Source organism: Triturus cristatus, chromosome 4_1 (genome assembly GCF_964204655.1).
Source record: "Triturus cristatus chromosome 4_1, aTriCri1.1, whole genome shotgun sequence".
Lineage (NCBI taxonomy): Eukaryota > Metazoa > Chordata > Amphibia > Caudata > Salamandridae > Triturus > Triturus cristatus.
Window position 1 is genome coordinate 314,920,863 of NC_140585.1, and position 26,375 is coordinate 314,947,237.

Sequence of the window (26,375 nt, forward strand, 5' to 3'; positions counted from 1 at the left end):
TGCAAAACTGGCTTTGGGCTTGCAGTCATATACAAGTCAAACTGGTCATGCACCATCTTCAGCTTGGCCACACCCAACTCTTTTGAGCTCCTCCCCTGCCAATTTCCTATAAGCTTCCAAAATAGCCTCCATTCATCTCAGCTACAGGCCACCTGAGGCACACAAAGACTCTATAGACTAAATATCAGACCTCATCACTGCTGCCTCCAACCAAGATATCTATACCACCTTCCTTAGAGACATCAATTGGAGTAGTGAGTCCAGCACCAAAACCAGGATGGAATCCTGCAAGTTTCTTCTCTGCACACTAGAAATAAAAAAATCACATAACCAACTCAAATCATTCCAAAGACAACACACAGGACCTCAATCTCTCTGCATCCCACGTCATCCCCTGCCAGCCCCCAATGCTCATAGATTAATCATTTCATCATCACCTGTCACTCCCCTATATGAAGGACAGCAGAAAAAGTTAAAGTTACCTTCTGCTCCTAGGGCATCTATGTAGAAAATCTCCAAGAAGTACTAATCAACCTACCCAGACACTTTCAGCCCTCATAACATATAAACATTATTTTCAACATCTACAACAACATTCTGAAGGATCACAAATAATGCTAAGCTCCTCCGAAAAAATGTACACCTTTATGATCAAGCCATCAGCATCTTGGTAAAATCAAGAACTTACCAAAAACAATTGTAGCACATCAAGACAAGAGAAGACATGGAGAAGATGAAAATGCCAGAAAGAACTTATCCTTCTAAAAGCACTCTGCTCCTACTGTTGTTCCACTACCAGCACAGCTAAAGCCACCTACTACAAGAACACTTTCACCGGAGCAATACAAAAGAGCAAAACCCTCTTTACAGTGGTAAGTGTGTCAACCCCATCCCATAAATCCCTATCCTACCTTCAGGAGATAGATGCAACACTATCAACTTCTTCACAAAGAAAATCAACAAAATATATGATCATCAATTCATTATCGCTATTCACCCCATCAGCTATAACCAGCTACCACCAGCTTTCAACATCATCTCCCACACAGAACTTACCAACATTCTTATTTCACTCTAAGCCATTTCCTACAAACGATGTGCTTCCTCCTCCATTATCAAGTCTCTGCCGTCACAACCCTTCTCCACACTGCCAACGCTTGACTACCTCAGGTTACCTTTCCCCAAGACCAGAAAGATCCTACATTTTCTGAAAAAGCACTCAGGAGATCCAGTTTACCATGCCACATTCCAACCTAAGACCCACCTACAATGTGTGGAAAAATCATCAAAAAGGCAGTTGACACCAGACTACAGCAACAATTCATCAAGAATAACCTACGTCAAGACTATCGATTGGGGTTCAGACCACGCTGCCGTATTGAAACAGCCACTGCCCAGGTAGAAAAGTCCCTTGCCTCCTCCTGATCCTGCTCGACCTTTCCAAAGCTTTCAACGCGGTCTACCATACAGTATTCATCATCACCCTGAAACCTTGCATGGGCTTCACTGGCACATGCCTACAAGAGTTTGCATCCTACCACATCAAACAAAAGCAACTTGTTCTGATAGCAAGCACCAGATCCCAGACTCTGCCCGCCAAATGTAGTATCCCCCAGGGCTCCTTCTCGTCATTCATCATTTTCAACCTTTATACGGAACCATTGGGAATCACTCTTGCAGAAAGCACCATCAAAATCCACCAGTGTGCCAAAGATACCAAACTCTTTATCTCAAAATTTCCTCAACCATTGAGACTCAAAGAGAGCCTGCATCAAATGCATCTAAACCAGGATATCAACAAGCTTCCAGTGCTAAACCACACTAAGTCTCTCACGGGACAAGACTTTACAACAGCAGTTCAATCCCTAGTACCATCCCACCTAAATGGATGCAACTGTCTGCGCCCCGGAACCCCAGAGACCACCCTCATACCCCTGAAAGGTATTCTTCATCCAGCAGCACAACTCATCAAGGGGCTGGAGAAATTCGACCACATCACCCTTGGACCAATGGATCAACACTGCCACAACCTGCAGGCCAGATCATCTTCAAGATCATCAGAATCACTTACACGGTTCTCTGCACGAAGACCATGCCTACCTAGTTAGCAAACAAACACATCTGGAGGACAACACCAGATGAGAAGCTCTGACATCACCCGATTAGAGACTAACACTGCAAGTAGGAGAAAACAAAAAAACAAGACTCCTCAGCCTTCGTCTCGAGGATCTGAAACATTCCCTTCAACATTAGGACAGCGCCAACCCTTCTACAATTCAGGAAGAAACTGAAAACTCACGTCTTCAAGGAAAACTACCTCAGACAGGCATGTCTATTCACCCTTTCGCCAGATCTGCCACCTCTATCTACTCCTTTTCCCCCCTATAGCCCCACTGGGGCTTGCTCCTTTTACAACCCTTCCTTGATAACCAGCTAGGTCTGGGTTTCAGAAATACCAAAACATACACTTAATGTAACAGGAACTATGCTGATACATTTAATTTCTTTGTTACTGTGATCCCCTCTCACCTCTCCAGTTCAGCAATTTTCTTATCTTTGTCATTCTTCTCATTCTCCATTTCTTTAAGGATTTCTAGGAGACGATCCACCTCAAGTTGCGACTTGCTGGATTCTGTTCGGTATCGGGCCACTTCCTTCTCAAGTACCTGGATTCGGTCATTCAGGTCTGGACTGGCTTTCGCCTCTTGAGAGGCCTCATTAGCCTGAAATGAAATATTACCCAGTGAGACTACCAATTCTACATAATTCCATGGATATTAACAGTGTGACCATAAATGGGAGTTGCTTTTGCTGTTGCGTGAATCACTGGAGAAATCGGATAACGTGTAGGTACACACATTAAACCGTATATGAAATCTTCCACCTCACCTACCAGAGTAAGGTGGGACATTTTACTCCCTCACATTAAACAGTATTAGAAATTATTTTATTCAGAGGGTACACATGATTTTTGATTAAAAAGTGGTGTTCAAGAAGAAATAGGAAAAAAAGAATTATGGATGATACTGGTTGACCTTGAAAATAACATAAGAGCATATACAGAAAAGTGGAGTTGGAACAATGTGTACTCAGAACATGTAGCGTAATTATTTTATGCCAGGAGGAGGAGCTACCAACCCTTACCCTACCATCCACGCCTGATCCCGTCCACTCCTCGTGCCAGTGGCTCTTCACAATAGTTCCAGGACCCACATCCCTATTTTTTACAACAGTGATCACAGCAATGGAAACTGACACAACAAAGGAGAGTGGTGAGTGATGAAAAAGTGGTATCCTGAAATCAACTCATAATTGGGGAAAGGAAAGTATTTTAGTTATGCCATTTACAATATGGTTTATACATTACTGTGAAGATGCATGGTCACTGGAGAATGAAACCTGCAATGGTGGAAGGTAAGGTAAAGTGTAACAGATAAGCAAGCCAGCCATCAGAGAGGTTTCTGAAATCTCATTACAAGCACTGGAATCCTTAGAAACAGACCAATTTAAATTTTTGGTGCCATATCAATTTACAAGAATGACCGCAACACTGCAGTGGGAAAATTCCTGCAGGATGCTTTACATAGGTAAGGCAAAGTAAAATTCTGAGCAGTCACTCAAAGTAAAAAAGATAAAAGAACAACCAATGTAAGAAACTACCCACTTTAGCCCTTTTTTTTTTTTTCCTAACAACAAATTTTATTCGGTTATTCATTTGAAAGTTGGGCAACTGCCCTACAATGACCTGTAGGAGAAAAAAGAGGACTGACATCGCTGAAGTTCCGACATTTTAATCATTTTCCAACACCAGCCAAACATGCAGGTGGCACAACTTAAACTGCAGACAGTACTAGATCTAAAGACAAGAATATTTGATAGAGTAACATGGTGAGCCATTATCATACAGTGCGGGATAGTCCGGTCAATGAACATTGGGAATATGGGGTCACATATGGGGTCTGTGGGTGGCAGGGGGGGAAGCTCTATTCCACAATAAGTCACCCATCAGGTCCACATTTTCCTATGTTTAATGGGGCAGCCACGACCTAGAAATACTACTATTTCCGCCCCATACATCTGTTCAGTTCGGTCTTCCATTTGCCTAGTGTCGGGAGTATGTCCCTTTCCATAGTTGTGCGATATCTCGCTTGGCGATTGTGAGAGCTAAAAACAGTAAATGTTGCCTGAACTTATTTCCCCCAATGTCGTCTGTGCTGTGTAAAAGGAAGAGTTGTGGGTCAAGCGGGAGTTCCCAGGAAAGTACCTCATTTAGGCAGGACCTAATTCTACGCCAAAAGGTTCTAACACCGTGCAACTCCAAACTGTATGCAAGAATGTCCCGTCCTCTCGTTCACACCGCAAACATGCAGGGGACTGGATGACCCCCATCTGCCAGAGTCCGGTCCGTGTAGAATAAGCTCGGTGAAGATATTTAAACTGTATCAGGCGGTATCGTGTAGAGTCTGCCGCGCCCCTCGGGCTAGCAATAGCTTCAGCCCAGTCGTCATCCGTCAAATCAGGAATGTCGGCTTGCCACACCAGCCGTGTCTTATCGAGCGTTGTCTGTGTGTGGGTCGTCAGGGTCTGGTATATTTGCTTGATCTTGTGTAGGCCCAGATCTCCCATCAGCAGACGGCCCTCTAAAGGGTGGAATTCTGGAAGGGTCTCAAGCGTGTGGATCAGGGGAGTCAGTGAATGACAGAGTTGGAGGTATTTGTAGAATTGTGTTTTGTGTAATTTATACACCTCGGCAGTTGCTGGAAGGATTTCAAGGTAGTACCCCGCATCACATCGCCGAGGGTCGATATCCCCACTAGATCCCCACCCCGGGAGCCCCCCAAGGCAGCCACTGGGCGAAGGTATGTACCCTGCCATAGTGGGGTTGTCTAGGTTAGCGTCCCGCTCCAACCCATCTGTCGGACCTTTGTCCGCCACAGCTGTATCACGACTTTACCTGCTGGAGGTAAAAATCCAGGTGTGTGGCACTATATAGGAGTTGCAGGAAGGGAGTCCTTTCCATTGCTGCATGCTCAATTGCATAAGCCGGGTCTCTGGGTGAGATATACCACCATTTATTTACCACAAGTATATGAGACGACACATAATATGAATAGATGTCCGCTGCTGCGATCCCCCACAGTATGTGGATTGTACACATGTGCGGAGTGCGACCCTGATCGCCCCACCGTGCCAGAGAAATTTGTTTGGTATGGCATTGACCTGTGTGAACCTGGTGCGTGGAATATGATAAGGGAAGTTTTGGAGGCAATATAAAATCCGGGGCAGTGATACCATCTTAAAGATGGCCGATCGCCCGTATAGGGACCAGGGAAGAGAGGATCATATTGCTGTTTCACCATTCAAACTTGTAAGCAATGGAGTAATATTATGCGCCCATGAGACTTTGGGGCATGGTGACACAAAAATGCCTAGATATTTAAAACTGTCTGTCGCCTGGGATAGCTGCGATACCCAGGTATTGCTTCCTTGATGACGCATACTGGATACAGCACGGATTTTGCGGGGTTCATGTGTAAACTGGTAGTTTCCTCAAACATTGAGGATTTCCAGCATGCAGAGCCCAGAGAACCATGGGTCTGTCATAAAAAAATAGGACATCATCCGCGTATAATGCGATACGATATGATCTTGACTGAGACCATTCAAAGCCATGGAGCACCGGGTCACTCCTAACTCACGCTGCTAAAAGCTCTACCCCAAGGGCGAACAACAGTGGGGACAGGGAGCAGCCCTGTCTAGTGCCTCTTTGGATAGGGAAGGGGTCTGAGCGGTGCCCGGCTATGCGTACGGACGCCATTAAGTTTGTATAAAGTAGGCGTACATATGCAACGAAGCGTGGGCCAAAATTAATCGCCTCAAGCAATTGAAAGAGGTATACCCAGCTAAGAGAGTCGAAGGCTTTGTCTATATTGTCCAGTAGCATAGCAGCTGGCCGACCCAATGCTGGGGCTGACGCTATAGCGTTGTGTACTCTCCGGATGTTATGGCGGGTAGCTCTTTGGGGCATAAATCCCGACTGGTCTGATGGATCAAATCTAAGACGCACGCAAGTAGGCGATCTACGAGGACTTTCCCTACTAGTTTAGGCTCAAAGTTGATGAGGGAAATGGGGCAATATGAGGAGGGGTCTTCCGGAGGGCGGCCGGACTTGAGAAATAGAACTATTTCCGCATGTCGCCAATCCTGGGGCAACATGTTTAAGTCCTTGGCCTCTTGTATTGTCGCCAATAGATGGGGGCCTAATAGATGCATGTTCGGCCGCAGGAATTCCATAGGGAAGCCATTGGGACCTGGGGCCCGTCCCGAGTGTAATGCATTGAGGGCTCCAGTCAGCTCCTCCACTGTAACGGGTGCCTCCAATTGTTCGCACATATGGTCAGTAAGTTTACGCGGTGGAATATCTGTCAAGATTTCTGCAATGAGATCGGCCTAGATCTGTTCGCGACGTGCGTATAGGGCCATGAAGTGTCGTGCAAATTATCTGGCCACGCTCTCTGGGGTCGTGCATAAGGTCCCTACCATGCACATTAGCCCTTTTGAGTATTTTTAATTGTAGGTAACCACTACACACGAGTTATACACAATTTGCTGGTAATATATATGTATATATGTACAAAATATACAAAACAGACAAGAAGCAAACATGCTCAGTATCCCAGTGTGGAAGAACACATAGAAGTGAACAGGTCAAGAATATACAAGCAACAACTTTCGAGTATGTGTTTCCAAAAGCACACATTTTTAATAGCAATCATTTCACCCTGCATTACTTAGTGTGCTGTTTTGTTGAAGATGTTTCAAACTCATCTGTTATGTGGAGTTCTCTTTAGGACAGTAAGATGGTAGAGACCTGGGAGAAGAACCGTAATCTAATTACTGATGGGAGTTTCAAAAGGTTATCCAATAACGGCAAAATGACAGATCCAGAGAGACTGTATGTTATGACAAATACGTTTATTAATGCACAAGCCCAGATTTAACTCCTTTCATGGCATATCCGTTGGTCATGTGTTATCCTCACGTTGTTAATCTTAATAGTTTTGCTTATGAGTTCCAGTTCCTACCTCTTATGTTAAAAGGTTAGCTTCATTGGGATAACTTTGATCCTTTGCTTGAATGGCGTCATACTCCCACCTAACCGCCAGGAATTGGGCTCCTCCTCCTAAAACTCAAGGAACTTTTATAATTCCTGAAGGGATCCAGTGTCTTCAACCTGAAGAGAAATCGGATCTATGGTACGGAAGGGTGTTGCCACATAGCCAGGCTCCATCTTGACTGATTAAACCTTAGGTTTTTGGGCCCAGGCCTGCCTACTTCCTTAATCTATCCCTCACCTTCCATTCTCACTTGTGGAGGTACTGTCAAGCAGATTCTTGCCCTTCCTTCTCCCCTCCACAGTTGGTCCTCTTCTCATGTGGCTCCTCACTAACCGCCCACAGCTATCACTGTGGCCTGATGTTTCTCTACTGTAGGAATTATTCCAGCTCTCTGAAACCTGTCTGTTTCTCCTCTTACATGTAAGTGAGTTTCCTCTTCTCATTCCGGAACAGCTATTCTGGTGAAAAATAAAAGTAGCAATTCTGTTTTAGCATGCTACAACTTAATGATTTCTATTGTTAAGAATGATCTCCTCATCCTCTCACTAAGAGTCTCCCTCTCACCCACGGAGGTCCCTTTCTCAAACACTTCTTCGACTGGACTTTAGCCGTGGGGGTATCCTACATTGACCTCCTCACAGACCCTTAAATGTTTCATGAGGCAACTGAAAAAGTACATTCAGTTCCTTTCAGGAGAAGAACCTTTGGCCGCCTCCTCTGCTTGCATGGCTCCTCAGAGAGCAAATACTTTAAGTTGAACGGCAAAAGGAATATATGGCGAAATGCAAAACCTCCAAGTGGAGACCACAAGACAGCTGCATGTGCCTGGGTGCAAGACATTAAGATGCAGGCTCCATCAAATCAGAATACCAATTTCCTTGGTGAGCTTTCTTAGACTCTGACAAGCGAATGGAGAATGCTCTTACATATTTCCAGTCAAAGAGGTGGCCTCCTTTTCTTTGACCCAGACAACATTGTGCATCCAAGATCATTGGATTGGGTGCCACCCCCTGCAGTTACTAAATATGCGGAATCAGTTTGGAAAAGGAGGCGGGCAATCGTCTACGGGCAGAGTGTCTGAGATTGTCGCTTACTAGCAAGGTTACAAAGACTCATATGTAGATCTGAATAAGATAACATTTATGAAGAAATCTACAGCGACACTAAGAAAGGAATAAACAGGTCCTTAAGGGCCTTTCAGAACTACATTTGTCAGGTCCTCTCACGAAGATTCTGGAAATGGCGTTTCAGACCAAGGAGCAAGGATTTAACATTGATCCAGACATTCTCACTGCTTGGGCAGAAGAAATAGTCAAGACTTTTGGCACTTCTGCCTTCAACATCAGATTTCTGGGATTGCGGAATATCTGCTGGAACAAAAAAATGTGGCAGTGAATTAGAATTCACATAACCTGAAGGATGCCAGTGATTGGATGTTACATAGTCAAGTATTCAAACTTTTTCTGAACAAGTGGTGCCATGCTCGATCAACCTCTTTGCCTTTCGCCTCAACAGATAGTTGTCAGTATTTTTCAGTTGCACACTGGACCAAGTGCAAGGGTAGCAGCTGCTTTTCTCCAGGATTGGAACGGGAGTCTTCTTTATGCTTTTCCCTCTGTTCATTATACTTCCCTGGGTGGCGGCTCAGGCGAGGAGACAGTGAGCGCATCTGATTCTACGAACTCTAATTTGTAAGGCTCAACTGCAGTTTCCAATTCTTATGAAGATGTTGTGGTGCCCCCAGTGGCACTTCCGCAATATCAAGAGATCCTGATAGACCCACTAAGGCAGCAACATCCACCTGTGGTGTCAAAACAGTTGACATTCATGGCATGAAAAATTGCAGGAGTCATTGATAAGTGCTTGGAATTTCAGAGCAAGCTGCCTTCTACATAAAGCAGGTGTGGTCCAACAGTACTCAAATGATTTTCTTCTTCCTGGAATAGATAGGAACACTGGTGTAACAAACTATATGTGGATCCAGTGGGGGCAGATCCACACTTTGTAATTATTTTCCTGTTCCAGTTGGCCTTGAATGTCTAGGCCTGCAGGTCAGTAAATCATTTTCGATCTGCTATATCTGCGGACTATTCTCTGATGGATGAGAAACCAGTTGGGGAACATTCTCTGGTATGTGAATTTATGAAAGGAATCAGATTTTTAAACCCTCATGTTACTGAATATTCCTGTCTGTGGAATGTAAATGTGATGTTGTAATTTCTTGAAGGATGGCCAGATATTTATGATTAGTCTCCAAAGTAATTCAGGAAATTAACTATGCTACTGTGTTTGGTCTCATGTAGACTGGTGTCTGATTTAAAGGTTCTTGAACTACTTAACAGGTAGAGCCTTATCATTCAAATGAGTTTTTTCACATTTCAAGACTAAGACTGATGCAAAATGTGTCTTGTACCCCAGTTTTCCTCACAATCCTAAACTGTGTGTTGTTCAGTGTTCAAAAATGTATTAAGCCTGAATCAGAAAATTTAAGTCTGATGCCAATGATCAGTTGCTTATTTCTCTTGAAAAAACCTTATCGACCAGTGACTTTAGCTATGCCTTTCAGGTTCAGAGGGCTCAAGTATGAAGCGGTATTGAAGAGGGAAGGTATGTTTGGAGTGCATTAAGCTTGTGAAGCCTATTTCTTTGAAGTCTTAGGTGTGTATCCTCTAGGTTAGAGGATATCACAAAGGCCACTGATTGGTCTTCAGATTCGATTTTTAAAGCTATTTATTTCAAACCTAATGCTGATATTGTTTCTGTGGTGGTGGGAAAGTTTAAAACAAGCATCATCTGAGCCTGAGGCAGAATGACAAATGTTCCAACTATTGTGTCAAGAATTAGCAACTCTATTAAGAAAACAGACGTGAGGATTATCCCACCCAGATATACCATGATCAATATGTACATTTATGCTGGTATGCTATGATTTTATTGTATGTTGTATTGTAAGCCCATTTATTGTATGATGTGAGATTGTGTGGTATGGTGTTACTTGTGGGGTATTTTGTTACAGTAAAAGAACAAAAACAGGATTGAATTTCTGGAAGAGATGGTTCTGATGGATCTGTTTGGCTGGTTGATGCAGATGATGTTAAATTATGAAGTTTGACATGCGAATGGCATGGACTTTGCAAAAAAAAGAGCCAGTCAAGATGGTGTCTATCGTGTGTGGTCATTGTGGAGGATGGTGACTGGTGGAATGAACTGCTTATGTTTCCCTTACGTTCACTGGATTTGTAGTCTAAGTTTATTTTTTTCACTGGCTATTTTGAGACAGGAAAGAAAGAGAAGCATAATCCTTGCCTCAGTGTCCTTAGGCGAATTGGAGATTCTTGACGCTATAGCAAGAAAACTGTTCATTGCTTGCTGATTTAGACCGGCATTCAAAATCACTGAACGAGTTCCACTTGCAGATTCTTGAGCACCCAAATTAACAGGCAAATATTTGCAGGCTACCTCAAGTTTCGTGGTAAACTTGCAAAAATGTTGCCAACTTCTCTGGGCGAGTTCACCCTAGCCTAAATTGGAGTATCTTCAAACAACTTTGGTTTCTTTTTTAATTTTGTATTTCCCTGGTGTTAGACTATTTTTTTTACTCTTCTAATCTTTTCAAATAGCATACAAGGATGAGAGAAGTATAAGACAGCTACTAGTGCTTTTTTGGGATGGAAAGCATAAGGTTAAATAAAATAAATCATAATGTGTTAAAATGTAATTAGGGGTCAGCCAAAAGATACAAGTTTTTTGTTGACCAACCATTATTTTCTTCCTTACAAAACTGCTTCAAACTTCATCAAGGTAACGTTTTCAATAGTTCTGAGAATATTACGTTAAGAAGAAAATGATACAAATTTATTTAACTCAGACCTACCAAAATACTTCATTTTATTTGGATACAAGTCGGTCAAGCACTACCCAGGAAATCCAAAGATAAGATATACAAGCTTCATCACAGTCATAGCCCACATACTACCGACGTCTTGCCGTGTACCAGCTGTCTCTGAAAAACTTCTCATAAATAACTAGACCTTAAAATCGGGCTCACTGAAGGAAGCAGCACTGGGAGATACACTGCTGGTAAAGACCGTTTTAAGATGCAACTTTTAATTGTTTCTGCTCGGGGGAGGCGTGAGGGGAGACAACTCATTCAACAGAGGATCTCAAGAGATGTTACAATGTTTACTAACTGATATGGACATGATCCTTACATTCTTAAAAATATTCAAAGTAGAAGGACTTGCTATAAACTAAAAACGTAATAAACAGAAGCTTAATAAAAAGTCTTTGTCTATCAAAATACTACGATTTGAAAATCGAACACATATATAGCATCAGAGAAGATGCATAGTCTCAGGACACATGCGGAGAGGGGATTCTGCATGTAGGTGTGGCTCCCTAGTTAACTACCTATACTGCTTTAAAGTAGGTAACGCTATAAATGACATCTGCATTAACTACAATTAAACCCCTAATTTTGCTAATTTACTGCAGCTGTATCCTCAGGAAATTACCTGGTAAGAAAGAATTTTTTTATCTCAAAGATGGTTTTGAAATAGTAGTGGGGAACAACATTTTCCACTAGGTTAAATGAACTTACAATGTACCACATTAAAAAAAAAAATGAAAAGAAGGAACGCGTTACTTACCTGTAACTGCGGTTATCCAGTATTGGTATCTTTCATAGATTCACATGCCTGAATCATTCCCCGTCGTCGGGAATGGGAGTCACCGGTAAATAACAAAGTAATGTCCAGAAGACATAAGATAGCCATAGGCCTCAGAGGCCTTAGCTTAGTAAGCTATCCACGTCCTTATGTAAAAAAGGACCACATTTTGGCCAGAGCCAATCAGCTAACACCACCCTCTAGAACCTTCCTGGTAGGAGCTCTAGTCCCTCAGATTTTCGAGAGCACAGTGCTAAGCAGCTGTATACTGAGAGATCCGAGAGAGCCCTTCCAGGGGAGGCGGGTGGGTTGCATGTGAATCTATGAAAGATACCAATACTGGATAACCGCAGTTACAGGTAAGTAACGCGTTCCTTATCCAGTATTAGGGTATCTTTCATAGATTCACATGCCTGAATCAGAGTAGCAAGCAGTGAAAAAAGCACATTTCGAAAGATATGGATAACATACAGGTATTAGATAACCACATCTATCTGAGATAAACAACAGTGCTACTGTAAAGCAATGAATAAGTAATGCATACATTATAGTGCGAAATGTGCATAAACTCAGGATGGTGGGATGAAAGAAAGGGCTCACCTCTATTTAAAAAGATGACGTAGAACCGCTTGACCCACTGACGCATCCTTCATGATCTCCGCATCCAGGCAGTAATGCTTGGTGAAGGTATGCGGCGTCTTCCATGTGGCCGCTCTACAAATGTCCACAATGGGCACCCCAGCAAAAAGAGCAATGGAAGTAGACATGGCCCTTGTGGAGTGGGCACGGACCGTTGTTCTCAACGGACGTCCTGCCTGTTGGTGACAGAAGGAAATGGCCGAAGAAATCCAGCGGGAAATGCTCTGTTTTGTGAGCGGAAGCCCTCTTCGAGGTCTGCTGTAGGCTATGAATAGCGGATTTGATTTACGAAAAGATTTCGTTCTCTCAATGTAAAATTTCAAGCAACGTTGAATGTCTAGTGAATGTAGAGTTCGTTCCGCCACTGTTTGTGGATTTGGGAAGAATGATTGTAAAACAATAGGTTCGTTGAGGTGGAAGTGAGATGGAACCTTGGGAATGAAAGCTGGATTTGTGCGGAGAAGGACTCTATCCTTTTTGAATTGCAGGAATGGGTCCTGGATAGAGAACGCTTGGAGCTCCCCCACTCGCCTTGCCGAGGTAAGAGCTAGTAGAAGTGCCACCTTCCAGGAAACAAATTTAAGGTCAGCTCTGTGGATGGGCGCAAACGGGTGCTTCATTAGTTGAGCTAGAACTATGTTAAGGTGCCAAGCCGGTGGAACAGGCTTTACTGGAGGGAATGTGCTAAACAGTCCTTTCATGAATTGCTTTATGAGTCTATGAGACCATAAAGAGGGGCCGGAAGAAGATCTTCTGAAACGTGAGATTGCAGCTAGGTGAACTTTAATGGAGGCATGAGCAAGACCAGGTTCTGCCAGATGTAAAAGGTAGGTTAAGACTTGTCCTGGGGTGGAAGAGAAAGGATGCAACCTATTCGTCTTACACCAGATACAGAATCTTTTCCACTTGAGTGAGTATGTCTTGTTGGTACTATCTGCTCGAGCCCGAGCTAGAATTCGTCTGCAGTCTGGAGGAATGTCTAGGCCCCGAAACTCTCTGAACTCAGGAGCCAAGCTGATAACCTGAGAGAGGCTAGATCCGGATGTTGAATCTGCTGATCGCTGAGCGTCAGAAGAGATGGAAACGTTTTCAGTCTGATCGGAGGTTCCTGGGAGAGGAGGTGAAGTTCCGAGAACCAGTGTTGGCGTGGCAGGCTGGAGCTATCAATATCAAAGTGCAAGGTTCCGCCTTCATCTTCTGTAGTACCCTGGGGATCAGGGGAAATGGCGGAAAGGCGTATGCAAAGACGTTGCACCATGCTATCGAAAAGGCATTCCCCAGGGATCCTGGTTGGGGATGCCAGCTTGCAAAGTATTGGCATTTGGCGTTGGGTTGGGTGGCGAATAGGTCCAGCCGAGGTGTGCCCCATTGGGCGAAGATATTGTTGAGGACCTGCTGATCCAGTTCCCACTCGTGGCACGCTGCCTGCCTCCTGCTTAGATAATCTGCCAACACGTTGTGGGTGCCTGGAACATACTCTGCTCGGAGAGAGATGTTGTGGCGGAGCAGCCAGTTCCAGATTTTCTGTGATTCGCGCGAAAGCGTCAGTGAACGAGTCCCTCCCTGCTTGTTCAGGTAGTGCATTGTCGTGGTGTTGTCTGTCCGGACAAGCACTACTGAGTTCTTTATCCTCGGGAGGAAAGCCACTAGAGCTAGGTAGACTGCTCGGCGCTCTAAAAGGTTGATATGAAGCATTTTCTCCGAAGGGGACCACTTTCCGCTTATCTGTAGCTCCTGAAGGAAAGCTCCCCAGCCTTCTAAGGAGGCGTCCGTGGTGATTATATGAGGAGTAGCAGGAAGCAAGAAAGGCAAGCCTTGCGAAAGGTTCTTGGGGCAAACCCACCATTGCAGAGCCTGTTTGATCGCCGGGGTTACTTGGATGACGTCGTCGAAAGACCCTGTACACTGGATCCACTGGTTCGACAGAGCCTCTTGTAGGGGTCGCATCCGTAAGCGGCAATGTGGGATTAATAGAATGCAGGAGGACATCATCCCGAGGAGGGATTTGAAGAGGCGCACCGACAGCGTCTTTCTTGTCATTGCCTGGAGTGCCAGAGATTGAAGTTTGTCCTGGCGTTCCTGTGACGGGAATGCTTTCCTGTGGATGGTGTCTAGTGTAGCTCCCAAAAATTGCATGCATTGGGATGGTTGCAGGACAGATTTGCCGTGGTTGACCGTGAGCCCCAGTGACTCGAAGAGTGTCAGACAAGCGTTGGAAGATCTTATCACGCCTTCTTGAGATGGGGACTTGATAAGCCAGTCGTCTAAATACGGGAAGACTTGGTGGTGGAAACGGCGTAGGTACGCCGCCACTGGTGCTAGGCATTTGGTGAAAATGCGTGGCGCCGATTTGAGCCCAAATGGCAGAACCCGAAACTGGTAATGCCTGCCCGCCACCATGAAACGCAGGAACTTCTTGTGGTTGCGGTGTATTGGGACATGAAAATAGGCGTCTTGAAGGTCCACCGACACCATGTAGTCGTTTGCGTTGAGTAAATGTAAAACCTCCTGTATGGTAATCATTCGAAACGACTGCTTTTTCAGAAATTTGTTGAGATTTCTGAGGTCCAATATGGGTCTCCATTTTTTCTCTTTCTTTCGGATGAGAAAGAAATGGGAGTAGAACCCTCTCCCTCGTTGGCTTTGGGGAACTTTCTCTATAGCTCCCTTTAGAAGCATAATCTTTATTTCTTGGAGCAATGGGCGTAGGTTTTTGTGAGTCCTTTGGCGTGGAGGAGTTTGAGGAGGAATTTGTATGAATTCCAGGGAATGGCCGAATTGTATTAATTGGAGGACCCATCGGTCCGTAGTTATCGTTTGCCAATTTTTGAGAAAATGGGAGATTTTTCCGCCAATCTTGTAGGGTGGAGACAAGTTTGAGACCGGCTGCATCCGGAAGTCATTGCCGCCGCGCGGCACCCTTTTGTCTTCCTCCTCTAGTACGAAAGGAAGTTTTGTGGTAAGAAGACTGTTGTCGCTGCTGATATTGTGGACGGTACTGCTGGGAAGAGGAGAAAGAGGAACGCTGTTGAAAGTCTCCTCTGGTGGAAGTCTGACCTCTTCCTCTTGACCCACGAAAGGAAGGGTTCCGAGATTGCAGAGACCCCAGGGCTCTGGCAGTATCTGTATCTTTTTTGATACCTTGCAATGCCTCGTCAATAAGAGAACCGAATAGAAGCTGGCCATCATAAGGCATGTCCAGGACTTTTGTCTGGACCTCCGGCCTGAAAGAAGTTGCCTTGAGCCAACCCTGGCGCCGGAGAACAGCCGCACCCGCCAGCTGCCTAAAACCTGTGGAAGCAATATCCATTGCACAGTCTATCAGTTCCGTGGCAGATCTTTCACCCTCCAACAGAATCTTCCTTGCCTCTTCTTTTGATTCAGAAGGCAAATCCGCTAGGTATGGGGCAATGTCCGCCCACATTTGTCGGTTGTACCGTCCCAATAGTGCAGTAGCGTTGGAGGCACGTACTGTTAAGGCTGACATAGAGGAAAAACGTTTCCCTATGTTATCCATACGTCGTCCTTCTTTATCCGGCGGAGCTGTCAACAGCGCAGCTGGGTTGCTTGACCTCCTCTGTGCAGCCTGAGTGATAACCGAGTCCGGCTTTGGATGGCCTGTAAGACAAACCGGAGCAGTGTCCGGAGCTTTATATTTCTTGTCCAGGCGTGGTAGAACCGGTGGTACTGATGAAGGGTTCTGCATTATTTTTATGCCCTGGTCCCAAATATAATCAATTATCGGGATTGCCCGGACGGACTTCTTGAAGGGTTCCTTAAAGTCATATAAGAAACAGTCTTGTTGATGCGAAGGCATCGGGATCTGGAAGCGCTGGGCCGCTCTTTCAATGATGTTGTGGAAACCGCCGATGTCGTCGGGCGGTGAGTCGGCTGTGGTAGGGACTGGCGAAACCGGACCTGGAAGGATGTAATCATCCCATTCATCTTGTTGGGATTGGACGTCCTGGAGTTCTCCTTCCTCTGGTTCCTCCCCCTCCTCCTCCTCGTCGTCCGTGGTGGGGCGAGGCGGAGATGCCCTCCTCTCCGGTTGCAAAAGTAGTGGAGGCGGTCGTGGCCGTTGAGTGGAAGGCCCCGCAGGCATCAGTGGAGGTGCTTGAGTCGGAAATCGCTGTTTATAGTCCGATATTAAGAACTGAAGGTCTGTGACCAAGGATGCCGGTAGAGACACCATGGAAGGTGGAGGCGGCATGTATTCTTGATGAGGATCCTCCTCAGAATCCTGGGGAATGTCTTCGTAATCCGAGACATCCTGGTACTTTACATGGAGCTGTGATGGACTAGTCGCCACAGGAAAGAGACTAGCGTGGTCCGAATCCTCCTCTTCAAAGAGGCGAGTAGGAGGCAAGGTTGGGACCTTACTGGGTGAAGTGAGGGCCGGAGTTAATGCACGTTTCGTTATTTTTACATGCACAAATGTACTCTGGTCTTCCGTGTCCATACCCCTGAAGGGGCTCGATGGTATAGCTGTAACCGACGTTACAGGTATCAATGTCGTCGACGGGATCGTCGTCGGGGTCGTCGTCAGCGACGAGGACGATGAAGACAGTTTCCTCGTCGACGATGGCGTCGACGATTGCGTCGACGGTGATGTTCTCGTCGACGGTACCCTCGTCGTCGACGGTGTCTTCGTCGTTGGCAGCTTCGTCGACGGAGTCCTCGTCGTCGACGATGTTGTTGTCGACGATGGAGCTCTCGTCGACGGTGTCGACAGCTTACTCGACGACGACGACGATGACTTTTTTATGGCTAACGTTGACGAGATTGTCTTGCCTGCCGTCGACGATGGAGTTGTCGTCGTCGAGGACATGGAATGAGATGTCATCGTCGATAGAGTCGTCGTCGACGATGTAACTGAAATCGCTGTCGACGGAGATTTTCTCGTCGACGCTACTGTCGACATTGTTGTCGTCGACGAGGTAGCACTAGGCTTTTTGAAGGTGTGGGGCATCACCTTAGGAGACGAGCTCCCTGGAATAGGCGAATCCTGGACCTCTGAAGACTTTTTCTGCGTCTTCTTCTGAGGTGGCTGCGACGAAGGGCCCGGCGATGCCACCCTTGGTCTTTTACGTGAAGAGTGAGACGAAACTGAGGAACTCTCACTCTCCTCAGAGGACACCACAGCCTCCTTGTCCTTTAGCCTTTGCAGCCAGATTAAAAGGCGCCCCCCTCGGTCTTTCAAGGTCTTAGAAGAGAAAGTCCGACATACCTTGCAGTCCTTAGAACTGTGACTGGGATAGAGGCAATACAAGCAGTCCTTATGTTGGTCGTCGATATGTAGCCTCTTCTTTCCGCAAGAGGCACAGGGCCTGAATAAACCCTTCTTAGGTGTATCAGCCATGCTGAAAATCCAGAAAGTTGAGAAGAAATACTGTTAAATCCAAGGAAATGAGCAGAGCTCAGTGGAGACTCCCTTAGCACGACGTGCGGTAGAAAATCTGAGGGACTAGAGCTCCTACCAGGAAGGTTCTAGAGGGTGGTGTTAGCTGATTGGCTCTGGCCAAAATTTGGTCCTTTTTTACATAAGGACGTGGATAGCTTACTAAGCTAAGGCCTCTGAGGCCTATGGCTGTCTTATGTCTTCTGGACATTACTTTGTTATTTACCGGTGACTCCCATTCCCGACGACGGGGAATTATTCAGGCATGTGAATCTATGAAAAATACCCTAATGCTGGATAACTAGTGTGGCACCACACAAAAATAATTTCAGTTGTGACTGAAATCTGTTATCACACTTTTACATGGTATTTTTTTAAATACTCAAAAAAGGCATTCTCTCAAGCACATTTCATCAGGAAAAACTGCGGAGGCTCATCACAAAAAAACTGCAGTCGTTATGCTTCATTTAACCATCCACTTTCATAGTATCATGAAAAAACTCCCCACCTAAAAAATTATTCTGTGAAATGTACGTCAAATGTTAACGGTATAATTTAAAATAGCAATATTATCCCAGGTGGAGGGCACTGCAGTAAGGCCCTCTGCAACGTCTTAAGATCACCTCAGTAGTAACATTTTAAGTAACTATCTGGGTGTGCTATTGATAATATTGCTTACCTACACAATTATGCCTTGCTCTCTGAAAACTAAAGAAGCAGGTTTAAATCTGCGCATGCTTTAAAAAAAAGTTAGCAGTGACCTACTTGTCTGATCTTCACTGGCCAATCAGATTGCTCCACACCTCTTTCCAATTAGGAAATCCTGAACAGTGGCATCATTTCATCACACTTAACATACCTTACTCGAATTCCCATGCAAACAGAACAAATATCACAATTGGGACATCAAGTGAATTTTTCACCGAAGGTTTTATGCACTAATAGATTGAGGATGAAATGAAACTTCATACCAAACACACACACTACACACAACAGCAAACAGAGACCTCAATAGACTGTGGTTTGCCAGGGTACTTACTGGCTTTGAGGGATGACCCAATACTTCAGAATGCTATAGGAAGAAAAAAGAGAAGGTAGTCTTGAGATAAGAAGTGAGACAGATAAGGGAGATACGCATGAGAACCAGATACAAACCTAACACGTTAAGAAAAGTACTTCATACATAGAATCAAGAGTGCTCAGAAGATTAAAACAAAGAATATTATGATCGAGACTGTTACTCTTAGTCCTTACTCAATCGCCCACTACTAACATGAGAACTCATTAATGGCATTAGAAACAGCTGCTTTAAAACCTGTATAATGTAGACAAACAAAATCAATCACCCTTAATGATGTGGGTTCACCTTTCGCAGGTAGTCGTTTAGACAGATTTGTTGTCAGCCAGTAAACAGACTGCCAATAGTGGATGTTCAAAATTGGAGAAAGCCGGATGACTAAGAAAACTAAAGAAATCATAAATGTAAGTTTTCCTTACTCATCATTGTCTCTCAAAATCACTGCCCTCTTGAACATATTATAAAGCAGTGCAATGTTATGAATCAATTGCAAAGGGCTAAGGAAGGCTTTAAAGTACAGACTGATATAGTCTGCATGAAGCAATATGCTATTAATGTATTACAAATGCAAAAAAGAACAGATGATGGCTGGAATGCTGAACAAATCAAACATGCACCACGAGTCATGGCTCTGGTTAAATCCATCATTTTTTTGATCGCCATGCCATTCAAGTTTGGATTCAGCCATACGCAAATCAGTCTTGACCCTGCTACGATGGATTAAACTCAGATATGTGACTGGGGGACAATGTTTGATTTGTTCAGCATTCTGTCCATCATCTGTTCTTTTTGTTTTTGTCACCCTGAGTGGGAACGGTAGGCCCAGATGTGGGTCCTGCTCTCACTGTGCCACTGGATTCACGCTACCCTGGCTGAAAAGGGATGAGACCCCGAAACCAGTCCCAGGATGCTGGTATCCAGTCCAGGGAGGACCTGGCAGTCCGGGCTGGACTGTTACTAAGGGGAACAGGGCCAAGAGTGATTTGCATATGGCTGGGCTCAAACTGGGTTTGTGTAGGTAGCAAACAAATGATGGATTAAACCCAAATTTGTGACTGGGGTAAATTATTGATTTGTTCAGCTTTCCCTCCATCTCTTCTTTTAGCTAGAAATGTATTATAGAAGAGCTATTGGGATGCCCACATGCTGTCAATTGTACAGAAGATTTCAGGGCAAAACTTTGGTAATACAGGATTGTGGATTACTGCCATGTACTGTGGAAACTAAAGAACTGTATTAGTAGAATGTACCAGATTTCAAGTGGAACAAGGGTCTTTTACGTTTTGCAAGACTGTATGTTGCAGGAAACTTATTAACTTTGTGTTTTCGAATTAGATGCATGCAATACAGGGAAAATACAATATAGGAGACAGAAAGATGAAAACAAACGTATGTCCTTAGTTCTTCCAATGTAGATTTAGGGGGTTATCTGGCATCATGATATGGAAGCATCCTCTGCAAACTACTTTGAGGACTCACAAAAATTATTTATTTTTTTCAATTAAAAAGGATTAAAAAAAACTTTCGAGATAACAACTGATAGGTGCATATTTTGATTATGTAGTAGCAAACAAAACTTTCGTTCTATGGGAAATAATACAAGTCTGTGGTACTAAAACAACCTGAAGCCCAGGGACCATTCAGTTCAGTAAAATGACTACTAGGACTATTCATTTTAACTTCACGATGTATTCTCAAGAAGATCGTGCTTGAGTCAAGATCACCTTGTATCACAGGAAAACACATTGTTGGCCACTTTACGGACTATAATTCAGATGATAGTCTATCTAATCTGGAGCACTTTTATTTGAAATCAATATAGGAATGCATTTCTGACTGGCTGCGAATATCGTCTTGAAAAATAATGTAGGCAGATGAAGCAAAAACTACAATTTGCATTTTCCTTGGTGCTCCGGATTACATCATTAATAGACTCCAGACAGCTACTGGGATAGTTTTAAACCTGCTGACTCTTTCTTCCACCACGAAAACATTGAAAGCCTTACACTGGCCTATCTCCAAGAGCATAGATCTCAAGGCCCTCAGCTTGGTGTTTGGTCCACTCATGCGGCTGGCCCGGCATACCTTCAGTAAACAAGTCATTCTTACATCACTTCTAGATCACTTTGGTTTCTTCAGCTAAATTGCTGGTTGCTTCTGTCGGTCTCGAAATGTGCTTTCTCAAACTCTGCGGCCATACTTTGCGCCCTCCCTGTACCTCTTCGGGCCAAAACTAACCTTTTTCGAGAAAAAAATTGAAAACTTAGCTTGTTCCCCACACCATAAAGCTGGTTATTTATTTTACTTTAGAAACAGTTCCAGTGCCAAGACGCCTTGTAGGTAATCATAGGCTTTATAAAACCAATACCTAAACAAAAACAAAAAACTTGCACGCCACTAAACTTTTTCAAAGAAGGGGTAACACAATCTGTGGCATTAGTCAGTTTATAGAAAAATGCCTTAATTTAATATTCTCAAAATATTCTGACTTACATCAATGGGAGTAGGATTAAAACTTTTCATAAACTCTTCCTGAGGTTAACCGGTAGCAAGACACCTGATGCCTCTCTCAATGTGAAAACTATGGATAAATGTACATTAATATTAGGAGCTATCAACCTGATTGAGGAACACTTCTTTCAGCCAAATTGTAAAATGACCTTCATTCGGCATACAAATTCCTAACTAAAACAACCTTCTCTCTGACATCAAAGTTATCTCGTAATGTCAAGAATTATCTTGAATGACATATACGAGAGATTGAATCTTAGATTTTTTGGCACTCGGTCCAGAAGTGGATACTTACAATAAATATAGGACTACTACTTCAGAGGGACTGGAGACCTGGGTTAGCAAAACATTTTCCGAGCTGCCGAAGGTGTGGGCACTCAATCAACAAGATACTTCTCTTTGATAATGATTTTCTGGTGGATAATCCATCTACCAACAGGTTTATCAGCTTTTAAATCTCCTCTAGGCACCAGACAAGATCCAGAAACTTGAAATAGTTCACCGGAGCTGCTAAGTGGTGCCTCAGGTCTGACATCCACCCAGGGTATGACATCACAGAGTACAAGGCGCAGTGGACTAGCATCAATTCCTATATCTTTTTTCTGTGCACCTAGAGGCGTTGATTAAATCAACGAGATAGATAAAAATTGCATTGTCCCATAACTAAACTGGGACAATATTGAAAGTCAATAACGACTTCAGAAATGGTAGGTGAGTTGGAAAACCGAGAAATCGGAAGCTAGAGTAAATATTTATGTAAAATTGTACCCAAAAGTAAGTAATGGGTCCTTCTGGTGTACATTTTTACATGCTGATTTTTCATCTCTTGATTCAGTACCAAAGCAGTACTTCCATGGTGATGGGTCTGACTAAACAGTAAGACCAGTAAGTCTTGCAAAACAGGTCTGGTAAAAAGGTCACCCCTGTGGACTTCCTAAAGTATTCAAGAAAAGTGATGGAGGCAATGTTTGAATTAATCTAAGCACTGGTAATTACCAGATCCCAGTCCATTATTATTCTGCACACCATGCCCCCTCAGTTTGGACCCAGCTATATTCAAATCAGTTTTGACCCTGCTACAATGGAAACAGTCCAGCTTGAACTGCCAAGCCAGATCTTTACGGAACCGGAATACAAGCAACCCACTGCCGGTTTTACCCTAGGGCCGAGCCAGGTATATCTTGGTTCAAGTGACACAAGGTGCACAGGATTCAGGTCTGGGTGGTATACCATTCCCATTTAGGGATCCACGCTAATGCATATACAAAAGTGATGGATGGAATGCTTGAAATAATCTCAGCCACTGCTAAATACTTGGGCCGCATCCCAGTCCATCGTCATTTTGCACATCATGTCACCTCAGTTTGGACCCAGTTATGTGCAAATCCTTGTGGACTTCTGTCGAGGCAATAATGCGGATCATCAATCTGGTACTCACTGGTTCTGTCAAAGTAAAAATGGAGGGCTCTGTAAGGATTCAGGCGGTGCAGTCACTACTACTTGGTGGGATGAGAAGGGGAATAGAACGTCAGAAATGATGTACTGACCTCACCATTCTTGTTAAAGTACCACATCACAGTTGTACTGTTCGTCAAGACTTGAATCGATTGACTGTGAATAGAAGCCAGGAAGACCTTAAGGATCAGGAAGCTCACCTGTAGCTCAAGCCGGCTCGCGTGCCAACTCTGCAAAGAAAGGAAACACAGGCCTCTGGTCTCCTATACATCAAGATGACCCTACTAATCGAGAGAGGCGGCATCTGTACCCACTGTGGCCACTGCCAGCACAGGGCAGAAGGGCTTTCCACACGAGGGGGTCCAAAACCAGCTACCACAGTAGATTTGAATATTCTACTGGGGAAATCCGAATGCAGTCTGTCAGAACTCCTCAGTGCTGGGTACACTGAAAACCGGGGCACTACTGGAGTGTACACGTGTCACTGAGAGAGGGGCAATAGCAGAATGTAGGAGGCCAGCAGGACCAAAAAAAGATGGACTGTTTTTTTTGTTGTAAATATCTTTAATGTATTTCCGTTTCAATGACATTTGGAACAGGACCACATCTTAACAACAATAACACTCCACAGCGGAGGAAGGATGTCAGACACATTTCAATCGTATGTGCTCAGAATGTTGTCAGATGATAAACAACGTTTACCCCGAATTTTTTTCCCCTCTCGGAATCACAACGCGGTCGTTACAACGACCGCGTTGAGATTCCGCATACCATTACTCCGCAAGTCGGGAGAACGACTTGCGGGGGGTGGGGAGGTGTTGGATTTAAAATCCAACACCTTCCCTAGTGTCCGCACAGACTGGAGTTGGAATAGTAAATTATACTATTCCAACATCCAGCACCCCCACTCCGCAAGTCGTTGTTCCGACTTGCAGAGTAATGGTATGCGGAATCACAACGCGGTCGTTGTAACGACCGCGTTGTGATTCCAAGCGGGGAAAAAGGTGGCGGAATAACGTTGTAGATTCCATATGGTAAATAACATCGTAGATTCTTGTCAGATACCATGTACTAGGACGTTCATCCACCCTTTAAAAACGTATATCCCAGGAGGACCGAAGTATCCGACCAGGAAAACATACAGCACTTGCCGATAACACAGATAAAAAATCCATTAAAAAAAAAAAAAAAAAAAAAATCAAACAGTTGTACCGGATGCAAATACATCTCAATGTGAACAATACAAAACGGAAAAATAAAAAAGCAAGCCCCCCCACCCTGAATTGCGTGTGAGTGTATGTGCGCCCCAGCTCAATCTATCTCAACCAACCTGTGTCATGTGTGCTCCATGTATCCCCCATCAATGGCTGGGATAACTCACAGTCAGCGACCCCACATACATCTTTGCAGGGCAGGCCAGTGCACACGGCCACCGGGTCCCTGAACCATCCAAAACATCAAGAACAACTTGATGGGAGGCTGGAGCCTCAAACATCGGTGCCTGTACAGGGTCGACGACTGCGTCCTCAAGGGGGATGATCGTCTAAATGAGGACTGTTGGAGCTAAGAGAATAGCTCTGTCTTGAACATAGGAATAAACTCGAAAGGGATGCATAGAGAGTAGGGAAACTTATATAGGCCACAGGGAAAGCAGGGGATACTGTTATTCCACCGAGGAGGGTGGCGGGGGGGGCATGCACCTCGAATACGCCTTGGCATGCCCCACTATGGCTCTGCAAGCTAGGTGAAGTACAACCCCTTCGGCACATAGTTTTCAGGATAGCAAGGGCGTGTAGTCACAGTCTTCTCAAGGAGGTAGTGTGGGAAAGCTCAAGCTAAGCACTCCATTAACCAAGAGAGACAATAATTTGAATGTCAAGTCCGGTGTGTATTTTAATCACAAAGTTGTACTAAATACTACACAATTCCAATAATCATACACGTCAGTGACCTCGTGTGTGAGTCTTCTTCAAGGAGCTATACACTCCCTGCTTCCACTACTACTGCTTCCAAATAGTTTTGGGATTAGGATCCGTAGCTCAGCTCCAACCTCCTGAACCGTCACCACCCCAGGAATTCAGGAGATGGCGTTAAATCAAGCACAGGTGCGATTTTCAGGCCCACAGTCAAATGCCTCCTCAGTCTTTCCAGTCTAACCCCTCCTGAAAGAGGTGGCTCTTGTTCAGGGGAAGCCCTCCAGCCTGTCTAGTATGGGGTCTCGTTGAACCGCATAGGAAGCTGTGCATCAGCCACATACATCTGTGTGCCCGCATAGCCTCAGTTTGAGGAGCACACAGCAACAGTGCAGACTCCGACTCTATGTGGCCTCCCGAGGTTGTGGCAATGCAGCCCTACCTAGGCTGAGAACTGATGCATCCACATTGGACCAAGGGTGGTCATGGCAGCTGCAGTTCCATTTGGAGCAGAGGAAAATATAGCTTCGGTAGAGCTTAAGTCTATCATGGCATGTACAGCCCGCTTCTGCGCATATTGCGATCACAGCAGTCGAAGGCCCCTCCTGGGCCTACAACAATCATGCAGTTGCAAAACCGTCCAGGTCTATGGTAATCACACAGCTGTAGCCACGCTAACCCTAAGATGATCATGCAATAGGGATTCCTGCAGGAAACTGAATGAGAGACAAGGAGGGCCCAAAGGAAACATGGGTCCTACCTAGGTCATTCTCATGGTGTCAGCTATCTCTGGATGCCCCTTAGTCACTGAGGACACGCTGGACCCCTCTCCTGCAGGGCAGGCAGACTACATCTATTTCTCAGCCAGCAGGCAGGCTTTTAGGTACTTCAGACAGACCTTCAGTGAGGTGCTCAGAGTTCCACATTTATAAACAAATTCTAAATAGAGTTTAGGATTCACTGTCTAAAGCAGTAGAACTGGTTTTGGGTGGTTCGCCTTTCAAATGTCCTCCTCAGGCTTCTCTCCAAATATAGCCTTTGTGTACAGTGATGATTCTCACGGCAGGTAGCACAGGGGCTCTCTCCCACCTGAAGCACTCCGATCAGAGGCACAAAGATGAGGGAAGTTTCTGCATCTGGCTGTCATGAGTACCACTGAAGTAATCATAAACAGACAAAAGGTGAGGCATCACCTTTTACAGCAGTCTGTAGTCCCACACCTCACCCCTATCATCAACTAAATGGGAGTGCCCAGGAGGACTAATCAGCAGCAACTTGCTAACAAAAGGCCTCATGGGTTTTCTACATGCAGCCGTTCTCATTTCAGAGACTTGCTCTCATACCTCCAACTGTATGAATTCAGGCCATACACTTCCACCATTAGGGAACTCAATCCTCACCCTCCATCTTAAGCTAAGTATGCCCAGACGTGGGTCCCGTGCGCTCCATGCCACTGGAATCAAGCTATCCTGGTTGAAGAGGTGTGAAACCCTGAAACCGGTCCTAGGATGCTTGTTTCCAGTCCAGGGAGGACCTGGCTTGGCAGTTCGGGCTGGACTGTTCCCATGAGGCACAGGGTCAAGACTGATTTGCATA

At 44.7% G+C, this 26,375-nt stretch overlaps 1 protein-coding gene across 11 annotated transcripts in view; it reads right to left on the reverse strand.

Moving 5' to 3' along the window:
• Positions 1–26,375, reverse strand: part of ERC1 (ELKS/RAB6-interacting/CAST family member 1) — a 1,928,212-nt gene that overhangs the window by 898,646 nt on the left and 1,003,191 nt on the right. For 6 of the 11 annotated variants that reach the window (XM_085652245.1, XM_085652246.1, XM_085652242.1 and 3 more), the window contains one exon: positions 2,530–2,723. In XM_085652245.1, coding sequence (XP_085508371.1) covers positions 2,530–2,723 — 194 coding nt within the window. Of the gene's footprint in view, positions 1–2,529; positions 2,724–18,861; positions 18,895–26,375 lie in introns of all 11 variants that reach the window. The other 5 variants (XM_085652244.1, XM_085652240.1, XM_085652247.1 and 2 more) reach the window with 1 other exon arrangement.